The sequence below is a fragment of the Cyrtonyx montezumae genome, unplaced genomic scaffold (genome assembly GCF_038088225.1).
Source record: "Cyrtonyx montezumae isolate F1298 unplaced genomic scaffold, pur_monq_1.0 scaffold_11, whole genome shotgun sequence".
Lineage (NCBI taxonomy): Eukaryota > Metazoa > Chordata > Aves > Galliformes > Odontophoridae > Cyrtonyx > Cyrtonyx montezumae.
The window spans coordinates 1,145,231-1,168,423 of NW_027071837.1; the positions used below are offsets into that span (position 1 = coordinate 1,145,231).

A 23,193-nucleotide genomic window follows, 5' to 3' on the forward strand; every position below is an offset into this window, starting at 1 on the left:
AGAGATGGTGATGCTGTGGGCATCGGGCAGCTGTGCAAAGCGGGCACCCAGCATTGCTGGCTTCAGGGAGAGGGGAAGTGAGGGGCTCGGGGAGGGCTTGGGGACCGTCACACTGAGGTTTTGCTCCTCGTGGCATGCAGTAAGCAGACCTCACGTGCCAAGAGCTGCGCAGGGCAGCTGGCAGCAGGGCTGTTAGGGTGATTAGCACTACAGCACTGTTAATTACAGACAAGCTGCGACTGCCATCTGCTGCAGGAGAAATGGGACGGGGGCTACACCAGCCACTCCAGCCCGGTTCCTCCCTGCTCTCTTTGCACAGTTTGCTCAGGGCAGTTTCCAAGACCAGCACGAGGACACCCCCACCACCCTCTGCACAAAGCTCTGCAAGGCATCCCCTGAGCTCCTGGTGCTGAGGAGGAACCTGGGCCACCTCAAGTGGCCACCACCTTGTTTGGGGCTAGCAGCTATGGGCTGGTGGCACTCCCATCCCTCAGCCCACCCCACACTGCTGCATGGCATGGGGTACAGTGACCAGAGGCTCCACCACCCGGAGACCCTCTCCCACCAGCACTGCTCTCAGCTGTTACTTAACCATTCCCTGTAGCTGCAGGTCTGGCAGCGGGCAGGATTAGTGCTGGCCACTGCTCCTAATCCAGCTCAGGGCAGGAAGGTGCAGTGCTGCCAGGGGCTTTGGGGGATCATTGCTGTCTGTCTGTGTGCACCCATCAGCCCGTCCTGCGGCAGAGTGTGTGTGAGCAGAGCTGGGACCCACAGGTAAGGCTTCATGGTGTTCATCAAGTGTGAGAAAGGCATCAGCCAGCAGAGGAGCACCTCCACCAAGCACGGGGACGGGGGGGCTGCAGACCCCAGTGTCCTGTTGCCTATGCTGCAGCCACACCAACATGAGTGGGCACCCAGGTGGGGCTGCACCCAGACCTCGACTGCTGGGAAGGTCACAGATCACGTGGCCCCTGCCCTTGGCAGAAATAGCTCCTGCTAATCTGCATCATAAGCAGCTCTCTGCGTGCAATTAAAGGGATCACAAGTCCTGGCCCTGGTCAGCACGTGCTGTCAGCCACAGCCCCACACTGCCTTGGGCTCAGTGGGGTGGTCGTGGAGTTGTTCCGTCCCCACCCCCCCGTGTGTGTGTCCCCAGAGCCGTGGGACAGCGATCCCCAGTGTGGACCCACTTGGTACTTTCACAACCCATCTATTTGCAGCAGTGCACTCTGAATCAACCACACATTAATGGGGTCAGGTGAGGGCAGCCTGCTGCGTTATGAAATGACCACAGGATGGAGCCTGGCGTGGGAGTGGCCCTCGTGGGTGTGTTCACACCATCACTTTGTGAACCACAGCTCCTGTGCCTTCTCCCATCAGTGCTTTTCCCCCCTCCACAGCCCATCTGTGTGCTGAGGGCAGGACCAGGGTTGCAGGGTCTCACTGCCCAGGGATTGACCCCAGGTCCTGAGGGGCTCAAGGTCCTTCCCAAGGTGGCACAGCTGTCCCACACGCATAGCAGGATTTTGGAGGTACCTGGCCCCATGGCAGCCCTGTGGGGTGCATGAGAGAGGAACCCAACCAAGCTGTCCCCATCCACCACCATGTGGGAACCTGCACCCTGCCTGCCAGGTGCTTCCACCCCAATTACCATCACTTCACCCCTAAGCTTTGTCAATCTCCATAATCTGCTTTCTCAGGGCTCCAGCCACCACCCCATTTATAGCCCACTCTTACTCACAAAGCATCTCCCTGGTTAAGAAACTAATAGGATTCCAGCCCCAAAATACCTCTCCCATGGTGCACGCACACACACGGCGCGTCCCCGGCCAAAGCCTGGTGGGCGAGATCCGGGGTGGGAGCGGTGGCTATAAGAGGCCACAGAGCCAGGAGCAGCCGTGGTGGCAGTGGGACGAGTGGGAGAGGAGGAGGAGAGCGTGCATCCAGCCCCAGGTGAGCACTGCTGTGCTGAACGGGCAGGGACATGGGGGCCCGGGGTGGTGGTTGGAAGGGGGGCAGCCTGGGGCTGGATGGGTTTCAGTATGGGTGTGGGCATCCTTAGTGCAGGAGGGCTTGGCCAAGCCAGGAATCCCAGCGTCTGTTTTCAGAGCCCTGGCACACAGAGGAAGGCTTCAGCTTTTTTCTCCTTTCTCTTCTTTCATCCCCCCTTTCCTCATCACCCGAATCCTTCTCCCTCAGTGCCCCTCCCTGCTGCCCCCTGAACCCTGGATGCCCGAGCCCCACCACGCACCTGAGGCCATCACAGAGCCCATGTTTGGGACTGACCCCTGGTTTTCCCTTGGGGAAGAGCCTCACCATGTTCCCTCCACTCCCTCCCTATTGCTCTTTCGCTTCTACCCACTACCACTGGTTACATAAAGGGGTGATTCTGCCCACGCACCCCTAGGGCTTAAAATCCTGCCCAGCCTTAAGCCCAGCTAATGTCAGAGCAGCCTAAGTTTAAGAAGCAGAGCTCATCCCTTCTGATCTCCCCACAAATCAGCTGGTGATCAGCAAGATATGTGAAGTTTAATTCTGGACACCAGGATTGAGCAAGCAAAAGGCAGCAGCCCCCGAGGGGAGCTCAGTCCCATCCCACTGCCAGCTGTGGGGCTCTCAGTGAGCATGGGGTGGGGGCTCTGAGTGGCTCTAAGCTCCCCTGCATGTGACTTCCTCACTTCTCTGTGAGTGAGGACAATGAGCACATTCCTCCTGCTAGGGGATGGCAGCAAATTTCCAGCAGCTGCAGTCTCCAGCAGCTCCACCTCTGGGGCACTGGGGTGTACCCCTGACCCCACAAGGTCCCGAGGAAGCATGGCAGCCCTGGCTGCACATGGAGTGCCTGAGCCCTGCTGAGCTTCCAGCCGTGCTGCTCACAGTGCCAACCTCTGGGAGAGCCATTGCTGGTGAAGGCCAATGGGTCTCCTGCCCCCACCTCCAGCATTTCCCACATCTCTCCCTGCAGGTTCCTGGCTGCGCAGCATCTGACTTACAATGGCAGAAGGAGCAAAGTAAGTGTGAGGCTGCATGCTGCCGGTCTGGGCTGTGAGCTTGTGGGACACCAAACTCTGAGGCTGGGACACAGCTCCCTGCCCAGATGCTCCTCTCTGGGGAGAGGGCAGAGCCATCCCCAGCCTCACCTTGGCTGTCTGTGTGCTTTCCCTGCAGGGTATTCAAGAAGACCAGCCCCAACGGGAAGGTGAGTCCATTGGGCATATATAGGTCTGTCTCCAGTGCAGATGATGGTGCCCAGTGATGAGGCTGAGCAGACTCCCCTCAGTTTGGGGGACAGGGGATGCAGTCCAGGTTGCTATTCCCTTGGAAACCTCCTGATTCCCCTATGCCTGTTACGGTGTTACCACCAGGACTGCTTTTCAAAACAAGTGTTTTAAAAAACACACATGATTCCTACAACGCGATGATGTCTGCTCCTTCACACCAAACACCTGCAGCATCACCCACTAACCTGATGTGTTGTTTCCATTTGCCACGGGCTCCTCTAGCTGTCCATCTACCTGGGGAAGAGGGACTTTGTGGATCACGTGGAGTCAGTGGATGCCGTGGGTGAGTGGGGTCCCCAGGGTGCTGGGGGCAGTGAGTGGTCTCGGACATCACTCTCTGGGGTGGGAGGAGTGAGAGCAGCTCTGGAGGAGCAAACAGCCCATTTTCCTGCAAATATCTTTAAAGCAATACTTACAAAATGAAATCTCTTTGCAAATAAGTCCCGGGAATGGAGATGCTCAAGGAAGTGTCACCGTCCCCACGCAGGCAGCTCCCCCAGAGGCAGCTCCCCTGGCCTCCCCTCCAGCTGAACACTTTGACTTTATAACACGGTACTCTCACAAGGACCTTGCCTCCCTCCAGCACGCTCAGTTCATGCTACTTCTCTCCTGTTTATTTGCAGATGGTGTCTGCCTCATCGATCCAGAGTACCTCAAGGACAGAAAAGGTATTAAGGCACAAAAACCCATGTGACACAGGGCAGGGATGCACCCCCTGGAGGTAGCCATACCTTGTAGAGATACGATGAATCCTGTTAACTTTATACATGGTGTCTGAGGTCTGCTTTTAACGAGTTATAAACACAGCTTGTCTTTCTTTCCTCCTTTCCCAACCCTTTCCCCTGTGCCTTTCCCTCCCCACACCCCTCCGTTCTCATGCTGCATTGGTCTCAGTGTATGTGACACTCACGTGCGCCTTTCGCTACGGCCGAGACGACCTGGATGTCATCGGGTTGACCTTCAGGAAGGACCTCTATGTCCTGACTACGCAGATCTTCCCACCGGTGCCCGAGCAGGTGCCCAAAACCCTCACCCCTCTGCAGGAGAAGCTGCTGAAGAAGCTCGGCGAGAACGCCTACCCCTTCACCTTTGAGGTAGGGGCTGCTTGGTGCTTCCCAGCCACGCTGCTCTATGGGTGGCATCCTTGGGCATGCTCTCTGTCTGCTCTGTCTCTGTTCTTCACAGATTGCCACCAACTTGCCCTGCTCAGTCACCCTCCAGCCGGGACCAGACGATGTGGGAAAGGTCAAATGCTGTCCCAGCCTGTCCCCAGGCTGTTTCTCTTTCACAGGGAAGGGATAGACAGCTGGGACCAGGGCTGGGATCTGCAGGGATGTGTTGGGTTGGGGTGGGGGGGAGGGGAACAAATCTGAACCTTGTGCAGCTCAGAGCCTCTTTGTAACCCAACGTGTCCTCCCAAGGCCTGCGGCGTGGACTTCGAGGTCAAAGGGTTTTGTGCTGAAAACCTGGAGGAGAAGATTCACAAGAGGTAGTGGAGGGGGACCCTCATCCTTTCCCACAGCCCTGAAACTGAACAGCTGCACCATCTGGGGGCTGATCACCTCAGGAGCTGGGCCAAGGCCGCAATGCCTGCAGCGTAGTGCTGGGGTTGGGGACTTTGCCTAGAGGAAGGGTGCTGGTCCCTATGGCTGTGCTCATCCCATCCTAAGAGCAGCCTCTAGACTGCACTGTTCGAATGGAGGAATTGAGATGCCCCTATAGACGAGCCGTGTGTGCCCAGGGAGGCCAAGGGGTGACAGCTTCTCGTCCTGCAGGAACTCAGTGCGCCTCATCATCCGCAAGATCCAGTTTGCACCCACAAAGACGGGCCCTGGGCCCAAGTCAGAGACCACCAGGCAGTTCATGATGTCTGACAAGCCCCTGCACCTTGAGGCCACCCTGGAAAAGGAGGTCAGTGGAGGGCTGTTCCCAGCTCCTGCTACCACGCGTGTTCCCAGGGATGGGGACTGGGACTTCTTTGTCCCCTACCCCACTTGCTGGCCACGTGATTGAGCTTCTGACTGCAGATCTACTACCATGGAGAACCCATCAATGTGACCGTCAATATCAACAACACTACCAACAAGATCGTGAAAAAAATTAAGATTGCAGGTGAGAGGAGTTGTGCCAGCACCACCGTGTTGGGTTGGAGGTGGGGAATGTGGGCCTGGGTCTCTGCTACCATGCCAATGCTGCTCCCTCCCGTCTGCCTCCAGTTGATCAGATCACAGATGTGGTTCTCTATTCACTGGATAAATACTCGAAGACTGTGTGCATGGAGGAGATAAAGTGAGTAAAAAGGAGCTGGCAACCAGTGCTGGGGAGAGGAGGGAGGGAGGGAAAGAGAAGCGGGTGGTGATGATGGTTTTACACTGAGCAAGATCAGGGTTAGAAGTGCAGATGTGAGGAAGCAGAGGAGAAGGAAGGCTGCAGACATTGAGACCCCAGCTCGGGTCTGGGGACGTCCCTGGGGGAAGGTGAGCAGCTGTCCCCAGGCTGCTTCCTCTCTCTGTTTTGCATCTTGAGCCCAGCAGCAGTCAGATGAGGTCTCTGTGCTCCTGAGAGACAGGAGGGACAGAGCAAAGGTGGGAAGGCAGAAAACAAAGAAGTGGCTGTGGGAAGGAACAAAAGGAGGAAATAAGCCCAGGCAGCTGCATGGGGGGGGGGGGAGGATGGGGCGGGAAGGGCCTCACCCTGGCATGGTGCTGAGCACCCATCAGGAGGTGCTGGGTAATGGCTCTGAGCTCTCCTCTCCTGACCCTTCTAGTGAGACTGTGGCGGCCAACTCCACCTTCTCCAAAACATATTCTGTCACCCCCACACTCTCGGCCAACCGCGAGAAGCGAGGCCTGGCTCTGGATGGCAAGCTCAAGCACGAGGACACCAACCTGGCCTCCACCACCATGTAAGAGCTTCCACACTACCAGAGGTGCACTGGGAGCAAATCTCAGCTTGGGCACTTCAAGTGGCCTCCAGAAGCTGCGGCCTCAGCCACTGATCATCCTTCCCTCCTCTCTGACTGTCACACTCTCATGTGCTGCATCTCATGGCTCTGCTCTGCCTCTCTCCTAGCCTGAGACCTGGCATGGACAAGGAGGTGCTGGGGATCCTGGTGTCCTATAAAGTGAAGGTCAACCTGGTGGTGTCCCGAGGAGGGTGAGCTCTGTGGGCGTGGGCAGCAGGGACACCCTCCTGGGCTGTGCCGTGGGGTCTTGTTCCACTGGGCCAGCAACAAGGGGACGGATACAACCAGGAGCTCATGCTGTGGGCTCCTTTCTCCTTGCCCATTTCTGAGGACTGTGGGGGCAGCTGGGGTCCACATCCATCCCCTCTGTCCCCATCACTACCGCCCTTTAATGATTGCAAAACATTTTATTTCAAATCAAAAGACTGACACCTTTTTCATCTTCCTTGTCTGATTGCTTTCCTTTCTCTCCATGGCCACAGCATCCTGGGGGATCTCACTTCCAGGTAAGGAGGGAGCTGCCCGCAGTGCTCAGTGCCAGAACAGTGTGGTGCTAGGGCCAGCACTGTGCAGCACTGGGTGGGTTCACTGAAGGAAGTGCTTCTCCTTCCAGTGATGTTGGTGTTGAGCTGCCCGTCATCCTGATGCACCCGAAGCCTGCGGATGGTGAGTAGCACCTGACATGCTGCAGAAACAGTGGGGAGGAAAAGGTAGTTCCCGTTCAGAGGGGAACTGATAGGACTGATGGCTCTGGAAAGTCCCAAAGGTTGGGTGAAGTGCCCCAGATGAGGCATGTGTGGCTCATCAGCCATGTGCTGCTCGGGACCAGACAGCACGCTGGAGGAACAGCTCTGCTCCCTGCTGCCACCCACACACCCACAGCTGCCTGTCCAGAAAGGCACCTGAGCAATGAGACGTCTGTTGAATGTCATTTCTGTACTAATTTGCACACATCTCTATTTCAATCCCTGCCTTCCCATGCTGTGCTTACAAATGGGCTACGCAGATAAGCCAAGGTAAGCCTAGTTACACCTCAGGCTGTATTTCCTCCAACACACAAAGCACATAAACCCATCACTGATAGTGTGCTGCTCCATTCCATTTTGGATGGTGGAGGTGTTCTTGAATTAGAAAACCCACACCTGCGAGCCTTGTGCATGTGTCACAGCAGACAGCACGACGTCCCTTACGGTGGCACAAGAGACGAGGGGGAGACTGTATGCCTATTCCTGGCAGCTGTGGCTACTAGCCAGCCCCATGGCTCTCAGAGCCCCCAGAATCTGGTTCTGTGTTTGCTAACACCCTGCACTGGTGCACAAGCATGGGATGTGGAACCTGGAAACTCAGTCTGCAGCTGTGGGGCTCTCATGCTGCAGACCAGCCCTGCCTCAGCTCACTTACAGAGAAGAAAACCTCGTGGTTTGCCCCCGTCACACCCTGTTGATTTCACAGAGTCATTTAATATACACACTTTAGGAATCGTTTTTGCTGACTCTTCACTTCCATCTTTTCTCTTTGTGGCTCTCCCTTGATGTCATCCACTTGCCTTTTACAAGGAGGTAACGAACCCCTTTGTCACCACTTTAGCTTCATTCCCCTCCTATTCCCCCATGACGGTGTAAAACGTTGCCTTGAATTAAAGCACCCAAAGCTGCTGGCGCCCTTCCCCCGGTCTCCAGCTCCTGACCCATCCCACGCCCAGCACCAGGGCTGCCCGCCTGCAAGGCCACTGCGGCAGGAGCTGGCTTTCAGGTGGGATTTAATCATGCCAACCACACCGCTCTCCTTCCAGCGAGGAGGACATCGTCATCGAGGAGTTCGCTCGCCAGAAGCTCAAGGGAGAAAAAGACGACGAGGACGAGAAGGAGGAGGGCGAGAAGGAGGAGAGCTGAGCTGCGTGCGGACGGAGGCACCGGGGGACGTAGACCTCGTAGTGTCCCACAGCCCTGCCCGCCCTCAGCCCCGTAGGTGCCCTCCCCTCCCGGCGCTGCGGTGCCGTTCGGCCTCACCGCCCGCACAGAGCGCGGAGCTCCGGCGCTCGCACGGCCCGGGGCGCTGTACCGTTCGTCACCGGTGTGAATTACGCGATGTGTTTATAAATAAACCGACACGAAACGGGAAACGGAACCGCACCGTAGAACCGTTTCAATGGGGCTGAGCTCGAGGCCGCCCGCCGCCGCCGGGGGGCGCAGTGCCGCGCCGGTGACGCGGAAGTGACGAGCGGCGCGGTGCGGCGCGGCGGAGGAAGTGACGTCATCGCGGCGGAGGAAGTGACGCGCGGCGCGGCGGGCGGGGCGGCGGTGCCGGTGTGTGCTCGGCGGCGTCTCGTTCTCCTCAGTCACGGCTCCGGCTCGGCCCCTCCGCGCCGCCATGTCCGCCCCCGGCAGCGGCGGCGAGTTCGGCAACCCGCTGCGGAAGTTCAAGCTCGTCTTCCTGGGCGAGCAGAGCGGTGAGCGGGGGGCGGGGGTCGGGCCCGGTGCTGAGGCGGCGCGGGGCGGGGAGGGGCCGGCGGGGCGGCGGCCGGAGCGGGGAGGGCGGGGACCGGGGGTGGCAGGGCTGCTCGGTGGGTCGGGGGAGGGCTCAGCCTCGCCTCGCCTCGCCTCTCGTGGGCCCGCCCGCGGCTGCGCTGTGCCCCCGGAGGCGGCGGCTGCGTCCCACCTCCCGCACGGCGTTCAGCTTCCTTTCGCCGGGTCTGCACCGTGCCCCTCCTTGGCACGCGGTGCGTGGATGAATGGCGTCATTTTCCTGAAGTCGGGCTATTCTGTCTCTGTTGCTCTCTCGTGTTGATCGTCTCTTCAGCCGCAGAGCCGCGTCTTGAAGGAATTCCCAGAAGTTGTCAGGTTGATGTGCCTCAGCGAGGCAGGACCCACGCTGCTGCTGGCAGGTGTTGGCCTCGCCCGTTGCTGGCACTCACTATTTCACAGCTTTCTGTGGCAGTTTATTCCTTTCCCTTTTTCTCTTCTATCCACGTCCTTTGAGTTTTTCTTGGCTGCCTGCAGCTTCCTGAGAGGATCAGGGACCTTTGGTTCCCATTCTCATCAGTTCTGCAGCTTGTCTCTAGGTAACGTTTGGGTACTTCGATTTTTTTAAGTATGCCAACAAAGTTTACCTTATATCTAAAATCACATTGCAGAGAAAGGATCTCAGTATTAAATGCTGCTTTTCTACGGAGCCATTGGCAGCTAATTAGTGTCCAAGCCATCGCTGTGTCAGCCTTTGATGTTTGTGTCTAGGAGTCCTAGACTTGGTGATTACATAAGCACCAAAATATGAATAACAAAGCAGCTTTACCGCTTGCTCAAAGCAAACAGGCAGCTCTTTGCTGTACTCATCACAGCATACCTAAATTGAGGGTCGAGTTTCCATAGTGATTAATTTTTTTCTTAGATTCATTTGGCTTAGTGCTCATCTATTATCTTATGAATGAATTTCTTAGCTGGTTATTTCACAGGTGGGAGTAGCTGGGAAGTAGCCATACTTTGGCAGCTTTGTTCTGGTGATCAGTGCTACTAGTGTGTCAGTCCTGAACAGCAGGTTTCTCCACTGCTCTTTGAAAGTAATTTTTCCTCCTCTTTTGCAGTTGGGAAGACCTCTCTGATCACCAGGTTTATGTATGACAGTTTTGACAATACTTACCAGGTATGTGGTAGACACTTCTCTGTGAATGCATCTACTTCCCACTACTGAAATCCATTCCTGTTGTACACGTCTCCACAAGGTATCAATTCAGTATCATACATGAGATTGTAGTGTGGTTTGAAATGTAGATCAGACCAGGATTAAGTCCCAGTATGCTATCAGGATGTTCAGTGTACTGAAGAGCAGTGAGGTTTAGATCCTGTGTGGGTATTTGAGAACTTTGAGGAAACCAGAGAGAAACATTGGTTCAAGGGATCAGTGAACAAAAAAGACATTGGTGAGAATGGGCGAAGGTCAACATGGAGAGTCAGGAAATAAAGAGTAAGGTACACGTGTGCTTCTGGTACTTCTTGGTCTCTGATATCTTTATAGATTTCCTGTTAAATAGGAGTGGTTGAGTCTGGAGTGCATGGATAGACCCACAAGAAGTCAGTGTGGTTTATTCTCTTTTTTGTTTATTTCTTTGTTATTATATTTTTTTTAGCTGAGAGGCTATAGATAGAAAGAGACAGAGAAATTTTGGCAAGGAGAGAGTAGGGTAGGGACGGAGAGGCTTCAGACTGAAAAGCTAAGGATGTGTAGGAGGAGCAGAGAAGAGTTAGCTCTTCTTGGGAAGAGTTAGCTGAAACAAAATCACTAAGTGGTATTTCAAAGGAATACTGAGTATCTTTAAGGAAGATGAGACTGTGTTCTCCTCTTTTAATGCAGGCCAGAAAGAATTACTGGTTTCAATTGGAGTAATTTTAAGCTGGAAGATAAAAGAGAAGATGGTTTTCTTGAGGGCTAGTCATTTACTGAAACTGGATTTGCTTGTGCTTTGCATGTTTTTCTTTTATTCCTGGCTCTTGTAAGGTGCTCTGGTGGGTTTATCTTGTTGTTTTCCGTATCCTGGCTGCAGAAAAAAAGGGCTCCTGATAAAAGGTACCAACTACGGAAATTAACAGTTGTGGTTTGATCTGATATCAGCTGGTTTGTGTTCTAATGGATCCTTCCAGAACACATGATGTTGCTGGTGTTTAAGTCTGGAGATTGCCTGAAGTATTAAAATCTGTTTAGTAATCAATAACTGTTTCCTGGGGTTGTGATGGGCAAGGATGCCTGCTTGATTTAAATGCCTGGAAATGTTTAACACCTCTAACTTAGTAAGTTATTTTGCATGTTTCTGTACTGGAATGTCTGTGCAGCGATGGAAATGTGAATGGAAGGAGGCAGGCAGAAGGAACTGATTGGGAAATGAAGCTTCTGATTGTCCTTGAGAAGGAAGAGCATTCTCAGTTGAATAGCCCTGAATCAACATTACTTTTTAGGTTTCAGCACAGTTGCTCACAATTTATTTGCTCTACCTTCTGGTTATTTCTAATAAGAGAAGTCTTACCAGAATGTATTGCTGTGAAGCAGAGGGAGATGACAGGACAGATACGATCTGTGCTGAGATGCATGAATGTCAAGGAGGTAAAATTAGAATTCGGAGGATCTTGTGAGTTGAGAAGTGTTGGAAGAATAATGTGAAATAAAGATGGTGGAGATACCTAGATTGCTTTGTTTTTATCAACTCTTTCAAAGCCGAATGACTTCAACAGCTAAATTGCAAGTTGGTAAGATTGCATAGAAAGATCTGATTTGCAGATACTGGGAGGCAGTTACTAATGCTTTTCTTCTTTTCAGGCGACCATTGGGATTGATTTCCTGTCAAAAACAATGTATCTTGAAGATCGCACGGTAAGTGAGGCATCGCTGTGATAGTGTGGCAACTGCAGGCATGGGAGCAGCAGCTGCTGTGTGTGCTGTTTGCCTGGCCAGTCCTCCTGTGGCTGCTGAAATCCCACAGCAGCCTTCAGAGGGACAGCCTTTGTTGAATCAAACCACTGACCCAGTACTCTTTCTGGTATTTACTAGTATGTAGGACCTCTAGCAGTGAGTCTGATCCTTTTGTGCAAAATTGGAGCAAGCTGATGTCCATATCCCGGGGGAATGGCAGCCTGCTGTATGCTTGATAGGCATGGTTTGCTCCCAGAATTTGCAGCTCTGCCTCTCGGGACTGTCAGTGTGAATGGATGTGAACAGACCCCCAGCTAGCAGTTCCAAGTCATTCAGAATTACCAGTGGTGGCATGGTTCCACTTTGCAGAAAGGTTCTATTAGTAACACTGTTTTGACTTTCTGTTAATAGAGCATTTTTGAATTGAGCTTGCATGAGACTCTTTTTTTGCATAGAGATCCCTCATATCTCTCTCCTGCCTTTGAGTATCTGTCCCTTTGCTTGTTTTGCTAGTAGTTGCCTTTTTGCTTCTTTCATTACTGGCTGAGAAGTACAAAGCTGCTGGCAGGAGGGGAGGGGTCAGTGCTGAAGTGGAAGTCTTTTGTATTGCTTTGGGTCCATTGCTTTTGAAGAAGTCTCATCCCTGTGTGTGGTGAGATTCTCCTGAGTGCTTCTCTGCCATCTTACCAGTGACTGATTGTTAGAAAAGATCTTACTGAATCTTGGGAGAAACTGCTTGGATAATGCTCTTCAGTGTTGTTAGCAGATGTTGAGAACGCAGCTTGACACCTGTTAAGTCAAGGTGGAATGCCTGTGTCATGTTTGCAGCTGTCTGTAGTTCTCAAGTGTCATCTTGATTCCTTATGGCTGTGTAGGTCACGATGCTATCCAGAAAAATGTCTAATATACTGTTAGCTTTCTTAATTATTTATCCTGTCAAAATAATGAGTGGTGTGGAATGTTAGTAAGAGGAGGGAGAAATACTAGCACAGTAAGCTAGGAAAATTCCTACTGACTTTTCTTTATGTAAGGATTGTACCTTAAGCACTTCATGTCAGAGTTGCCAGTGGGTTAATCCAAACTGTAAATGGATAATGCACTCCTTGGCATTGGGAGTGACCACATCTAGCTAGCTGTAGGGCGCAGTCTGCTTGTGTGACTTTTGTAGCTGGAATCCTCATCTGGCAGAATGCACTTAGCTATGTGTGTGTGTTTCCCTCATTAGCAGGCAGGTTTGGAAGGTATTTTTAGGGGTATCTTGTTTTTCTCATGCAATGGAAGAATGTGCTTGTGTACAGGTTACTGCTGGTCTTGTGGAGGGAGAGAAGTTTGGTTACTGTAAGAATGCAGTTAGAGGTATCGCTGGCACTTTTCACACTTCTGTTCCATTTTAACTTTCCTTTTGTTGCATTTTTTTTTCTTTAAACCTTGCAGTTGTTTTCTTTTTATTTCACTTGAGTTTCAGTTTTGTTTTCCATTTTCCTGCTCTTTCCTTTCCCTCTTCCCCTGCGCTTTTCCGTTTCCCAGATCAGGCTGCAGCTGTGGGACACAGCCGGCCAGGAGAGCTTCCTCAGCCTCATTCCCAGCTACATCCGTGACTCTGCTGTGGCTGTCATTGTCTTTGACATTACAAGTAGGTATTGAGCCTGAGTGTCTGCAGAGGCCTTGCTTGTGACGTGTGCCTTTTATGCTCTGGAAGCGGCGGTGGTATCTGAAAGTAGTTCAGATCGAAATCAGCCCCAGAACTGTTGGTGTTTTGTGGGCTGAGGGATGAGCAGCTAACCCCAAACCCAAAGTAAACTCCATCTCATAGCACCAAAGCTGGGAAATCATTGACCTCATTTGCTCAAACTGTGGAAATGATACAGAGCGCAGCGCTGGCAGGTAGGTGAATAGGGGCTATGACTGTGTGTATCTTCATGGATTGGAATAAAAGGGGCCTGGTAGCCTATAGAAAACTTACTAGCTTTCCTGTCTTTTGTGGGTTGATCGTTCTTGCTGTTGTTTTCGTGGTTTCCTCCTGATTTGTTTTGTTGGTTTGGTTTTTGTTGTGTTTTGCATTTAAATCTTCATATGTATTCTCCACTCTGGATAACTGGAGAGGTAACCCAGGGAACAGTTTCAGATGCCAAACCAGTGAATTTCTGCCAGACTAGGTAAAACACTCATTTCAGTAGAAGCAATGTGGTGACTTGTGAGTGTTCAAGACTCCCATTTCACTGAAGAATAGAACTTACAATTCCTGTGAGTCACCAGAGAGGTTTTGAGAGAGGCATAGATACCACAATTTCTAAAGAATAAATGAGTTTATATGGGAATTGTCTATAACTCTTGGCATGAGCATTTGAGTATATGAGAATAATTATTTCATTATACCTCTGTTATTGTTTCCACTTGATCAGGCTTTTTCAGTTAATTAAACTACAGTATCAGCATAAGGAGCTAGACAGGATTCATACCACATGAACTAAGATGAAGTAAAGAATGTACTATGGATTTAAACAAACAAACCACCACTACTTCAGCTTGCTTTTGTCACAGACTGTAGCTTATTGTGAGCCTTTATGGATCAGGAGCTTGTTTCACTTTGGAAAATGGAAGTGCTTAACAGATGATAACAAACTGCCCTCAGAGCATGAGGTTAATAGTACAAAAAACAATTACACTGTCTGTTTCAATTCTGTGGCTTCAGTACTTAGGGAGGATTTCTGGTTTGGTGCAAAATATTGTGAAACTGATCTGGGCTGGAGGGGTGCTGAGGTGTGCATGTGATGAAATGCTGGGAACAGATTTACACGAGGCAGAGTGGCAGGCTCCATAGGCTGGCATCTTTTCCCTCTCAGCTGGTGTGACAGGTTTAGGAGGCTGTTTATCCAGGCAGGTGGAACAGTCTTGCCACAGTCTAGGTTGTTGTTAACAACTTCCAGACATGTCAAAAATAATTAAATGATAAGCTGATCTCATCGTGCCCCAGTAATGGTTTGATCTTTTCAGATAACATCTTTTTTTTCTTGTTACTTCTCTTTGTTCAGTTCTTAGCAACTAAGAAGCTTTTAGTTTTCTTGTTAGTGAAGGAATATGCTTATATATTCACGAGGGTGTGATAAAGATGAGTGGGGGGAATTACAGACATAGTTTTCTTTCCAGTCTGAAGAGTTATGTATTTGCCATTGTCTTTGGCAGCAACTGTATTGGGGATCCTCAGATTTCTCTAAATCAATGCTGATCACAGTCGTGTAAAACAGGGACAGTCCCACGAGGCACACTGAAGTACCTGCCAGGATGCTCTTAACTAGTACAGAAAGAACTGCTGGCCCCACTGGTCTTTCTTCCTCAACGAGAAGATTACCATGGCTAGCTGGTCACCTTTAGTTGCCTTTTTGATTGTGAATCTGAAGTCCAGGGCTTTTAAATCACCATCTTGGTAAATTTTCTGGGTGGATAAACTGGTGTAGCAGTAATGTTTTGGACACTCTATGAGGAACCTCATAGTGAAGTTCAAAGCCCAGAGCCTGAAGCACTCGTTACTATCAGTCTGGTTGCCAGCAGTGGTGTGATATTGTCCAAGTGCTTGGAGTTCATCACACTGAGTTTCCAGGGGTAGTGAAGAGCCCTGATTTTTGTTACTGTAATAAAAGCTTCAGAAGAAGGAGAATGCTTCAATTATAAGCCCTAATTTTCCTCAAGTCCTTGGGCAGCCGTGTGGGTTTCCTGACGTGGACATGATATCGTTTTTAATCTGCTTGTACTAAGACATTTTGCAGACACATGCAGCCATTTAAATTTTTCTTATAAACAAACCAATTTTCAGACCTTCAGAATCTGTTTTCTCCCTTGTAGCCAGTCTCCTGCCAGCTCCTTCCCAAGCAGCATTCTGTGCTGAAGGAGCCACCAGCCCTCATCACTGCAGAGTGGCTTTGTGAGCACATCTTAGCAATTCCTGTAATTCAGCTGGGAGCCAGTATCTGCCTGCCTGTAGAACTTGTGGCTGCTGAGAATGCCAGCAGCAATGCACTGGTTTTCTGGCAGCATGGCACTGCTTTTACAGCTAGCTACCTGGGGTGGTAGCTTGGGAGGAGATGGTATTGCTGCCAATTGTTAAGAGCTTTTGTTTAGCATTCCTTGTGGTAGTCAGGCATTTTTTGGCTGTTGCTGCTTCAGGTAGGTGGGTCCCAGCATCACGTGAGCATAATGGAGGTTGTGACTACATGCACTACATGTTCATGCATACTAGAAGGGGAAAAGGATGGCAGTAAACCAGATGCTAGTGCTGTTGTACAATAACTCAGGTTGTGTTTGGACAACACTGTGGTTCTGGAAATCAAACTGTACCTTACAGCATTTGGTACTTGGTTCTGACTCTTGTGCTTATTATAAGGGGAGAACCCAGTGCCCTTTTTGGCATATGAAGCCTGTTCAATAGCATTTGCTTTTTCTTCTGCTGGAACTTGAGTTATCAATTGTCCTGATGTTGCAAGAAAATCTCCATTGACACATTCTGGCTGCGTAATGCTGGGAGAATGGATGTTGGTGTCAGAGTTGAGGTGGTTCCATACCTCTCATGTTGTAAATGCCCGAAGAGCTTTAATCTGGGGCATGGTAGGACAGGAGTGCCATGGAGACCTTGCAGGTATCCCATAAATAACCCTGGGTAGACTTGGAAGGGAGCTCTGTTACCAGCTGCCACTAGCAGCGGTGGCTGGAGGTGGCAGCCATAACCTGGAGCTCTTTGAGATGTGGTGACCATGGGAGTAGGAGAATCTCTAGGCAAGCAAAGGAGGTAATTAAAGCACGTTATCTGCAATCAAAACCTGAACAGCCAATTCCTGTGGTGTGTGGGTGTTCGGAGCTGGATTACGAGGTCGGTATCAGCTTCTGAGAGTGAGCTGCATGTAGTTCGTTCTAGAAGTGGCCTTTTCTCTAAAGGACAGTTTCCTCCTTTCTTTTCTCTCTTGCGCTCTCTGCTCTCCCTGGCCTGGTACCAGCAGGTTCGGCTGCAGCTCTGGGACACAGCAGGCCAGGAGCGGTTCCGCAGTCTCATTCCCAGCTACATCCGCGACTCCACTATTGCTGTGGTAGTCTATGACATTACAAGTGAGTGATGCTTTGGTGTCTCGTTTGAAATACTGCATGTGAGCAGAACCAGAAGTTCTGCATAAAGATGATTAACAGTAGAAATGTTCCCCCCCCACCCCTGCTGTTTGTTCCGTTCAGGCAGAAAACAATTCGTGGGTCGTTTGTATGTGGTGTGGGGAGACTTGGAGAGCACCTGGATATGGGCGTACTCAGATTCTCTGTATTCTTCCTTGCTTGGAAGAAGTTTTATCCTTAGCATTCCCATCTGTTTCTTCCTTACAGACTTGAATTCTTTCCAGCAAACCTCCAAGTGGATTGATGATGTTCGGACAGAGAGGGGAAGTGACGTCATCATCATGTTGGTGGGGAACAAAACTGACCTGGCAGACAAGAGGTAATAGAGGGGAGCTGGTGGCCTTGCTGCCCTGACCTGGAAAAGCAGGAAACTGGCTGACTTAGACTCTTAAAATCACACAGATCTCATGTTTTAGGGCATACTGTAAAATGTTTTGCCTTTAAAATCCTTAATCCTGCGATGTCACTTCAACTAATAACCACTATAATAGCTTTTCAGAGGACCATGTTCTGCATTTCTATTTCAAATTCATCTCTTTGTTGTTAAGAAAACATATTAAATGTTTTCAGAGATTTTCCTTTATGAAGACATTAGAAATAGTGTAGGTAAGGAAAAAGTGTTCATTTCAGTGGTCAAATTCTCTGTCAGTTGACAGAAGTGCATCTCCTGACAGTCCCAGTACTTCAAAGTAACACATGCATGTATAGTGAGTACTCTAAAAGGTTCTTTGTGCCTCAAAGGGAACATGAGGTGTTGAAGTGATGAGGAATTGTTTTGTGGTACAAAAAAATCTCAGAGAAAACAAGTCTGGGAAATGCATGGATCTCACAGTAAAATGGAGGCTTACAGAATTGAAACCTGCTGCTCATGAGGCAATTCCAATCACAAGGTAACATCTTGAGAAGCTCTTTTCTCAGGAAAGTAATCCTGCACTAATATCTGAGTTGCCTGTTTTGTTTTGTTTTACTTTCCTTCTCATTGTGATGGGCCTAACAGCAATCTGACTCTCTCATAGTAGTTGGATGCTGTCACGTTTTAAATGATGAACCTTGCTTTACTCACTCCTGAGGTGTAAATATTGCTTTGGGAAATATTGTGATGCCTTTTCTTTTTCCTGCCCTTACATTTTTAGTGTTGTACAAATGTGAGCCAAGAGCCAGCATCCCTGGCTGCACAGAGTGGTATCAGGGGACACTTTTTGCCCTTTGTCTCCATGCAAGTCAAGCTGTTCATTTTTAGTTTGCTGTGCCCAGCAGGAAAAGCAGAGTACTAAAACTTTTATGTGTTTTGAGTCAGTGGGGGAAAAAGCTAGTTGAGGTTTTACTGAGTGCTGCGTGGGCTCTGTACTGATGCTTGTGGAAATGTTTCCTCTGCTCTCCACTCCTTCATCTTATCAATTATTTAACTTTTCCCAGCTCTGTTGGAGGCCAGGGCAAGTAACCTGTGTGTTGGGCTTCAGGAATGTTGGGGAAACCTGGTGCCCCAGAGCTTCAGAAATACAGTTGATGTATGAAGCTGGCTTAGATTAAGAAATCCAGGTAGCAAGAACTCAGGGTGGCCTGGCCTCTGATATCAACTCATAAAAGCATCAGAATGAAATCTGAGATGATGTACTTCAGCAGCTCTGTATGCTGACCAGCTACCGTCCCTTGTGCCCTCCAGGGAGCTGGAAATAACTGCAGCTCCCTAACTGAATGATCTGGAGTTTAGATTTGGGGCTGATTTGTATCAATTTCCATTTTTTGTGAAGCTGTAAAACCCAGTTGGATAATTTCTGCCTTGTGTTATTTTCTGGTGGTATGGAAGTGTGTGTGCAGGACAGCTGTCTCAGCTCTGCCATACAAATACAAAAATCCAGAAACTTGTTTGAAACATGGCAACAGATGGAGTTCATGTGGCACTGAAAATTCAGAAGTTTAATATAAGTGTCAGCAGTCCTGGCCTAGGCTTGAATTTGCAATTACATGTAAATCCTGATAGCAATAAGAGAAGCCCCATTGTCCTGAGCAGAACTGTAAAACAAAAGCTAGGTTTGTGGCAAGCTGAAATGCTGGGCCCCATAATGCTGGACAAAGCCACGGTGTCAGTCTGAACCTTACCACATTATTTTTTGTTTTATATAGTATACAGCATAATGGAAACCATTCCTCCTGTGGTAAAACCCAGCGATGGTTCCAGTTGAGTTCTGGTGACAAAAAGCTGAACTCAGGATAGCACTGGTTTTATTTGCTGCAGCCTGTTAATTTTTCTTTCCTGCTGATGTTGCTTCAGTTGGTGGTTGTTTTTTCTGCAGTTTTCTTTTTATCAGTTTTGGACTATTTTTCTTTGTTTTGGTTTTTCTTTTCTGTGATTTGTTCTCGTTGCTGTAGACAGGTTTCTATAGAGGAGGGCGAGAGAAAAGCCCAAGAACTGAATATGATGTATATTGAAACCAGTGCTAAAGCAGGATATAATGTGAAACAGGTATGTACAGGGCATTGGTCAGATGCATTCGCAGGTGCTTGCACACAAGCTGTAGTTGCTGCTGGAGCCTTTCTGATATCTTTCTGTCATCTTGTGGAGTTCCCTTCTGTTGGCTTTTGGGAAGCTGCTTTTTGTGGCAGGTGCAGCTAATGGGGATTCTTCCTTCCCTTGGGAATGCTGTGAATGAGACTCAAACATGTTGCATAAAAGTTCATCCTGTGCTGATCAACCTTTAGTAATGGTCTTAAGTGTAGATGTTCCCTGAATAACTTAGCTGGCATTGTTTCCTTCTCAGCTGGGGAACTTGGGGGTCCTAAGTACTCAGAGGTCCCAAGCTCTCCATTTTTGGGCTCTGCACTCCTGTAACGGGCAGCTATTAGGCCCTCCACTGATGAGCCTCACTCACAGATATCTCTAATTCTTCTAATTCTGTCTGTTTTTCCTTTCTGTTTTTCTGCTTCTATTTGCACCTTTGTCCAGGCAAATCACTACAGAAGAAGGGGAACAGAGAGCCAAAGAGCTGAATGTGATGTTTATTGAGACCAGTGCAAAGACTGGATACAATGTGAAACAGGTAGATCAATCCTCTGTTCTTAAGGCTGGAGATCTGTGTTGTCCTTCTGCTCTGTGGGTGGATTAAGCTTCTGCTTGGGGTTCACCTTCTGTCAGACAATTGCTTGTATTTACTGTCAGCCCCTGAAGTGCTTCTTGCCCAGTGGTCACTGCTGCTGCTTTTTGTAGTGAAAGCTTCCTTCCTGTCAAATCAGTGAGTCCCTGTTAAAGCTAAGGAAACTTAACTTACCTTGAAGGAAAGGAGAATCTAAAAATAAAATGTGCTGAGGAGTAGGAATGGCAGTGCTTAGTGCAGCCTGTCAAACATCATTTTGTCCGTTCCCTTTGCTTTTGTTAACCATTAATGCACTGTTTTCTAAAATCAGTTTTGACACCAGTCAAGACAACAGTATATGCTGATTCTTACAAGTGGAAGTTTCTGGTTCTGTTGGCAAGCCACAGGAAAAAAAAATCATAGAATGACTGAGGTTGGAAGGGATCTCTGGAGATTTAGTCCAGCCCTCACGCTCAATTATAGTCAGCTAGAGCAGGCTGCCCAGATCTGACTCCAGTTGGGTTTTGAATATCTCTAAGAATGGAGACTCCACTTCTTCAGGCAACCTGTCCCAGCGTTCAGTAACCTTACAGATAAGGTAAAGGATCTGCAGAGAGTGTAAGTGTGATTGGTGTCAGGAGAGTGGCAGCTGGGATGCCTACTTAACTGTCTGCTGCACACCAGCTGGCTAGGAGAACCTGGTGATAGGATTAGGAGGTGTTTCTGCTGCTGTTGTGGATATGATCTGCTGCAGTCTCTGGTGCAAGAACTTCTATAGCTAAAACTGTTGAGGGAGGATGCTAACCTTGCTGGTGCTCAGTAGCTTGATCTTTTCCAAGTAACATGTTTTGGAGGTGCAGATGAGAACCTCTGCCAAGCTAACATGAAGAAAAATCATTGTCAGCTGATGATTCCTTTAGTTCTTTTACACAGCATCTCTCACCTGGCTGTCTAGCAGCATCTGTATTGTTTGCTGCTCCACTAATGGTGGCAGAAGGAGCTCTAAGCACTGGCTTAAAATTCTGCAAAACCATTTTCTGTCTATGGGTATGTGCTAGTCCTTCCCAGCTCTTGTACATCCTTAATAGCTTAAAGCAGCTCACCTGAGCTAGCCATTCTGCTCACACGTGGCTGTTTTGCAGCAGGACTGAACTGAAAGGGTTGGCTGTAGAACCTTAGTTATTCCACAGACTTCTGGAGCAAACCTCTCCACAAACCAAAGGTTTCTTAGGGGTCCTGAGCTGAGCACTGTAATGCAACTGTGTGTAACAGCAGTTGAGGCTGGAAAGAGTAAATTGTAGCCTCGAACACGCTTGTCTGTATGCAGGGGGGAGTTGTTTTTATGCATCCCTAGAAAAACAATTTCTAATGCAGAAGAACTCCTCCGTGTTCTGTTCAAGTAGAAACAGATAAAAGCAAACTACCTGTTTGGTAAGCATTTGATAGCTTCATTTCCTTAATCCAGCTTGTTAAATTGCTTGTGGAAAAATGTCTTGTGGCATCTGATCATTGCTTTGCTTGCTGAAATACCCACATGACAAAGCTGTAAAATGCCCAGATCTGCCACAGAGCAGTTTTTGTGTTGGCTTTAGTTTTTGGCATGGATTTCTTTCTGCCAGGCTTTCAGCTCACCTGTTGCTATTTTCAGCTTTTCCGTCGTGTGGCTGCTGCCTTACCTGGGATGGACAGCACACCAGAGAAGAGCAAAGAAGACAGTATCCTTGTTTTCTCAGCAGTAATTTTCCAGATATCATAGGACTTGGCAATTGCATTTGGTGAGGTTGAGCTTACTGACTTCTTGGCACACGTGGGGGATGGGCCTTACTGGGGTTTGCAGTCACATGGCTGGAAACAGTGCAGTGTGGTGCTTACTTGTGGCCATCAAGTGTGGCTCCTGCTTGTGGTCTCTGTGTAAATATACATGAGTACTTGTAAGTGCAAGTGTGCTCTGCTCTTACCAAGAAGGGGCAGCTGACTCTTTGAGATACTGATTGTTTTCTCTAGGTCTTTTTAATTTTGCCTCGAGACAGGTGATCTCCTTAACTTGTCTCCTGCAGTGATTGACATCAAACTAGAGAAGCCTCCTGAGCAGCCAGTAACGGAGAGCGGTTGCTCCTGCTAACAGGCCCGTTCTGTAGCAGCACATTCCCCAGCTGGCCAGTCTCACTGAAGAACATCACTGCTCATTGGCTAGGCAACCCTACTGTGGGCTGAGAAAACAATCTACTAAGCGAGCAAACTCCCTGTTTACGGTGGGGAGCAGCCCTGGCCGCCCCTCTTACTGCATGGTATGAGCCTTGAGTGCAGAATGAGTGTCCTGTCTTTTATTTAATTTTTTTATGTTGTTGCACTTTGGCACTGTGGTGCCCTTTACACTCTCTCTTTCTCTCTCTTCCCCTCCTTCCCTCTCCCACCTTGAGCCTCTCTGCTCAGATGTATCTTGTGAATGCAATGGAAAAGCCACCAAGTTAGGGAAAAGAAAAAAAAAAAAAATAAAGCTTGGAGGTGGGTTTTCCACTTTCCTTTACTGCCTTGCATCTTAACTAGCTCCCTGTCCACTCCAGCCATGTCTGTCCTGCATCCCCACTTCCTCTGTTCAAAGGCTGCTCCTTTTACACCGGTCACTTTGACTCGGCCTTGCCTTTTTGGGCAGTACAGGTTATCTGTTTTTAGGCTTTTGCTTCCTGCAGGGCACACACGATATTAGCTCTTCGGTTTCTCCTTTCTGTGAATGATCTTGGCTGAGTCGTGCTCATGACTTCTGGGTTTTGCCCTACACTCTGACCCTCGTGTGACGTGAAACACTGGAATTCCCTAAAGTGAGAGCTTTGACTTTGTTGCTCCCATCTGTGTAGCAGAGACCCCCCACAGACCGCTCCCTTCAGAGTGAGTATCTTCCTGTCTGGAGGATGCTGGTGCTTGGGCAGTGCTGGCAGTCAGGTGTGGGGAAAGAAGTGGGTACAGAGGCTTTGCAGCATAAAGCTGGGTGGGGAGAAATCCTCAGGGTGATTTGTAGGGACCTTGGTCTGAACTGTCAACAGTGAAAGAGAACAGCTCTGTGGAGCCCATCACTGCAGGAGCAATGCCTGCCCTGGGAGTCGTGTGTGGTGTTCAGGTTCCTTCCCTGGTCTCCTTCCTCCTGCTTGTGGTCACATAGCCTAGGAGCTGCTTCGTGGAGAACAGGAGGGTTACAGCAAATTGAAGGCCAGTGATAGCTGTTCTGCTTTCATACCTAGGTTGCTGCTTCTGTTTTTGTTGTGGTCTTACAGAGAGTGTGGGCTATAGTACCCTGTTGCTTTTGGAACAGTGGTAAGCTGTAACAGAGAGA

The 23,193-nt window shown here is 49.5% G+C and overlaps 2 protein-coding genes across 6 annotated transcripts; both read left to right on the plus strand.

Moving 5' to 3' along the window:
• Window positions 1-1,160: 1,160 nt before the first annotated feature.
• ARR3 (arrestin 3) lies at window positions 1,161-8,184 on the plus strand. Its single transcript, XM_065729198.1, has 16 exons — window positions 1,161-1,953; window positions 2,966-3,011; window positions 3,169-3,199; window positions 3,504-3,564; window positions 3,905-3,949; window positions 4,176-4,375; window positions 4,467-4,526; window positions 4,703-4,770; window positions 5,057-5,192; window positions 5,309-5,393; window positions 5,498-5,570; window positions 6,049-6,186; window positions 6,354-6,437; window positions 6,729-6,752; window positions 6,860-6,909; window positions 8,023-8,184. The coding sequence occupies exons 2-16, from the start codon at window positions 2,995-2,997 to the stop codon at window positions 8,136-8,138; spliced, it is 1,188 nt and encodes a 395-aa protein (XP_065585270.1). The 5' UTR covers window positions 1,161-1,953; window positions 2,966-2,994; the 3' UTR covers window positions 8,139-8,184.
• A 361-nt stretch (window positions 8,185-8,545) lies between these two features.
• RAB41 (RAB41, member RAS oncogene family) lies at window positions 8,546-22,986 on the plus strand. 5 transcript variants are annotated; one of them, XM_065729207.1, is made up of 9 exons: window positions 8,608-8,695; window positions 9,827-9,885; window positions 11,551-11,604; window positions 13,171-13,276; window positions 16,632-16,737; window positions 17,002-17,113; window positions 19,739-19,832; window positions 21,514-21,580; window positions 21,923-22,986. In XM_065729207.1, exons 2-9 carry the CDS (start codon window positions 9,860-9,862, stop codon window positions 21,985-21,987), a joined length of 630 nt encoding a protein of 209 aa, XP_065585279.1. In that variant the 5' UTR covers window positions 8,608-8,695; window positions 9,827-9,859; the 3' UTR covers window positions 21,988-22,986. The 5 variants fall into 5 exon arrangements, with proteins under 5 accessions (XP_065585277.1, XP_065585278.1, XP_065585275.1 ...); XM_065729205.1 differs by lacking the exon at window positions 16,632-16,737 and having other exon boundaries at window positions 8,546-8,695; XM_065729206.1 differs by lacking the exons at window positions 13,171-13,276; window positions 19,739-19,832 and adding an exon at window positions 19,165-19,258 and having other exon boundaries at window positions 8,546-8,695.
• The last annotated feature ends 207 nt before the right edge of the window (window positions 22,987-23,193 follow it).

Bases quoted from the DNA above. Each gene is read 5' to 3' on its own strand.
- ARR3 (XM_065729198.1), top strand. The intron at 5,394-5,497 runs GTGAGAGGAGTT...GTCTGCCTCCAG, and splicing joins GAAAAAAATTAAGATTGCAG to TTGATCAGATCACAGATGTG. The intron at 6,753-6,859 runs GTAAGGAGGGAG...TTCTCCTTCCAG, and splicing joins CTGGGGGATCTCACTTCCAG to TGATGTTGGTGTTGAGCTGC.
- RAB41 (XM_065729205.1), top strand. From the start codon at position 8,617: ATGTCCGCCCCCGGCAGCGGCGGCGAGTTCGGCAACCCGCTGCGGAAG. The intron at 8,696-9,826 runs GTGAGCGGGGGG...CCTCTTTTGCAG, and splicing joins CTTCCTGGGCGAGCAGAGCG to TTGGGAAGACCTCTCTGATC. The intron at 13,277-17,001 runs GTAGGTATTGAG...TCTTCCTTACAG, and splicing joins CATTGTCTTTGACATTACAA to ACTTGAATTCTTTCCAGCAA.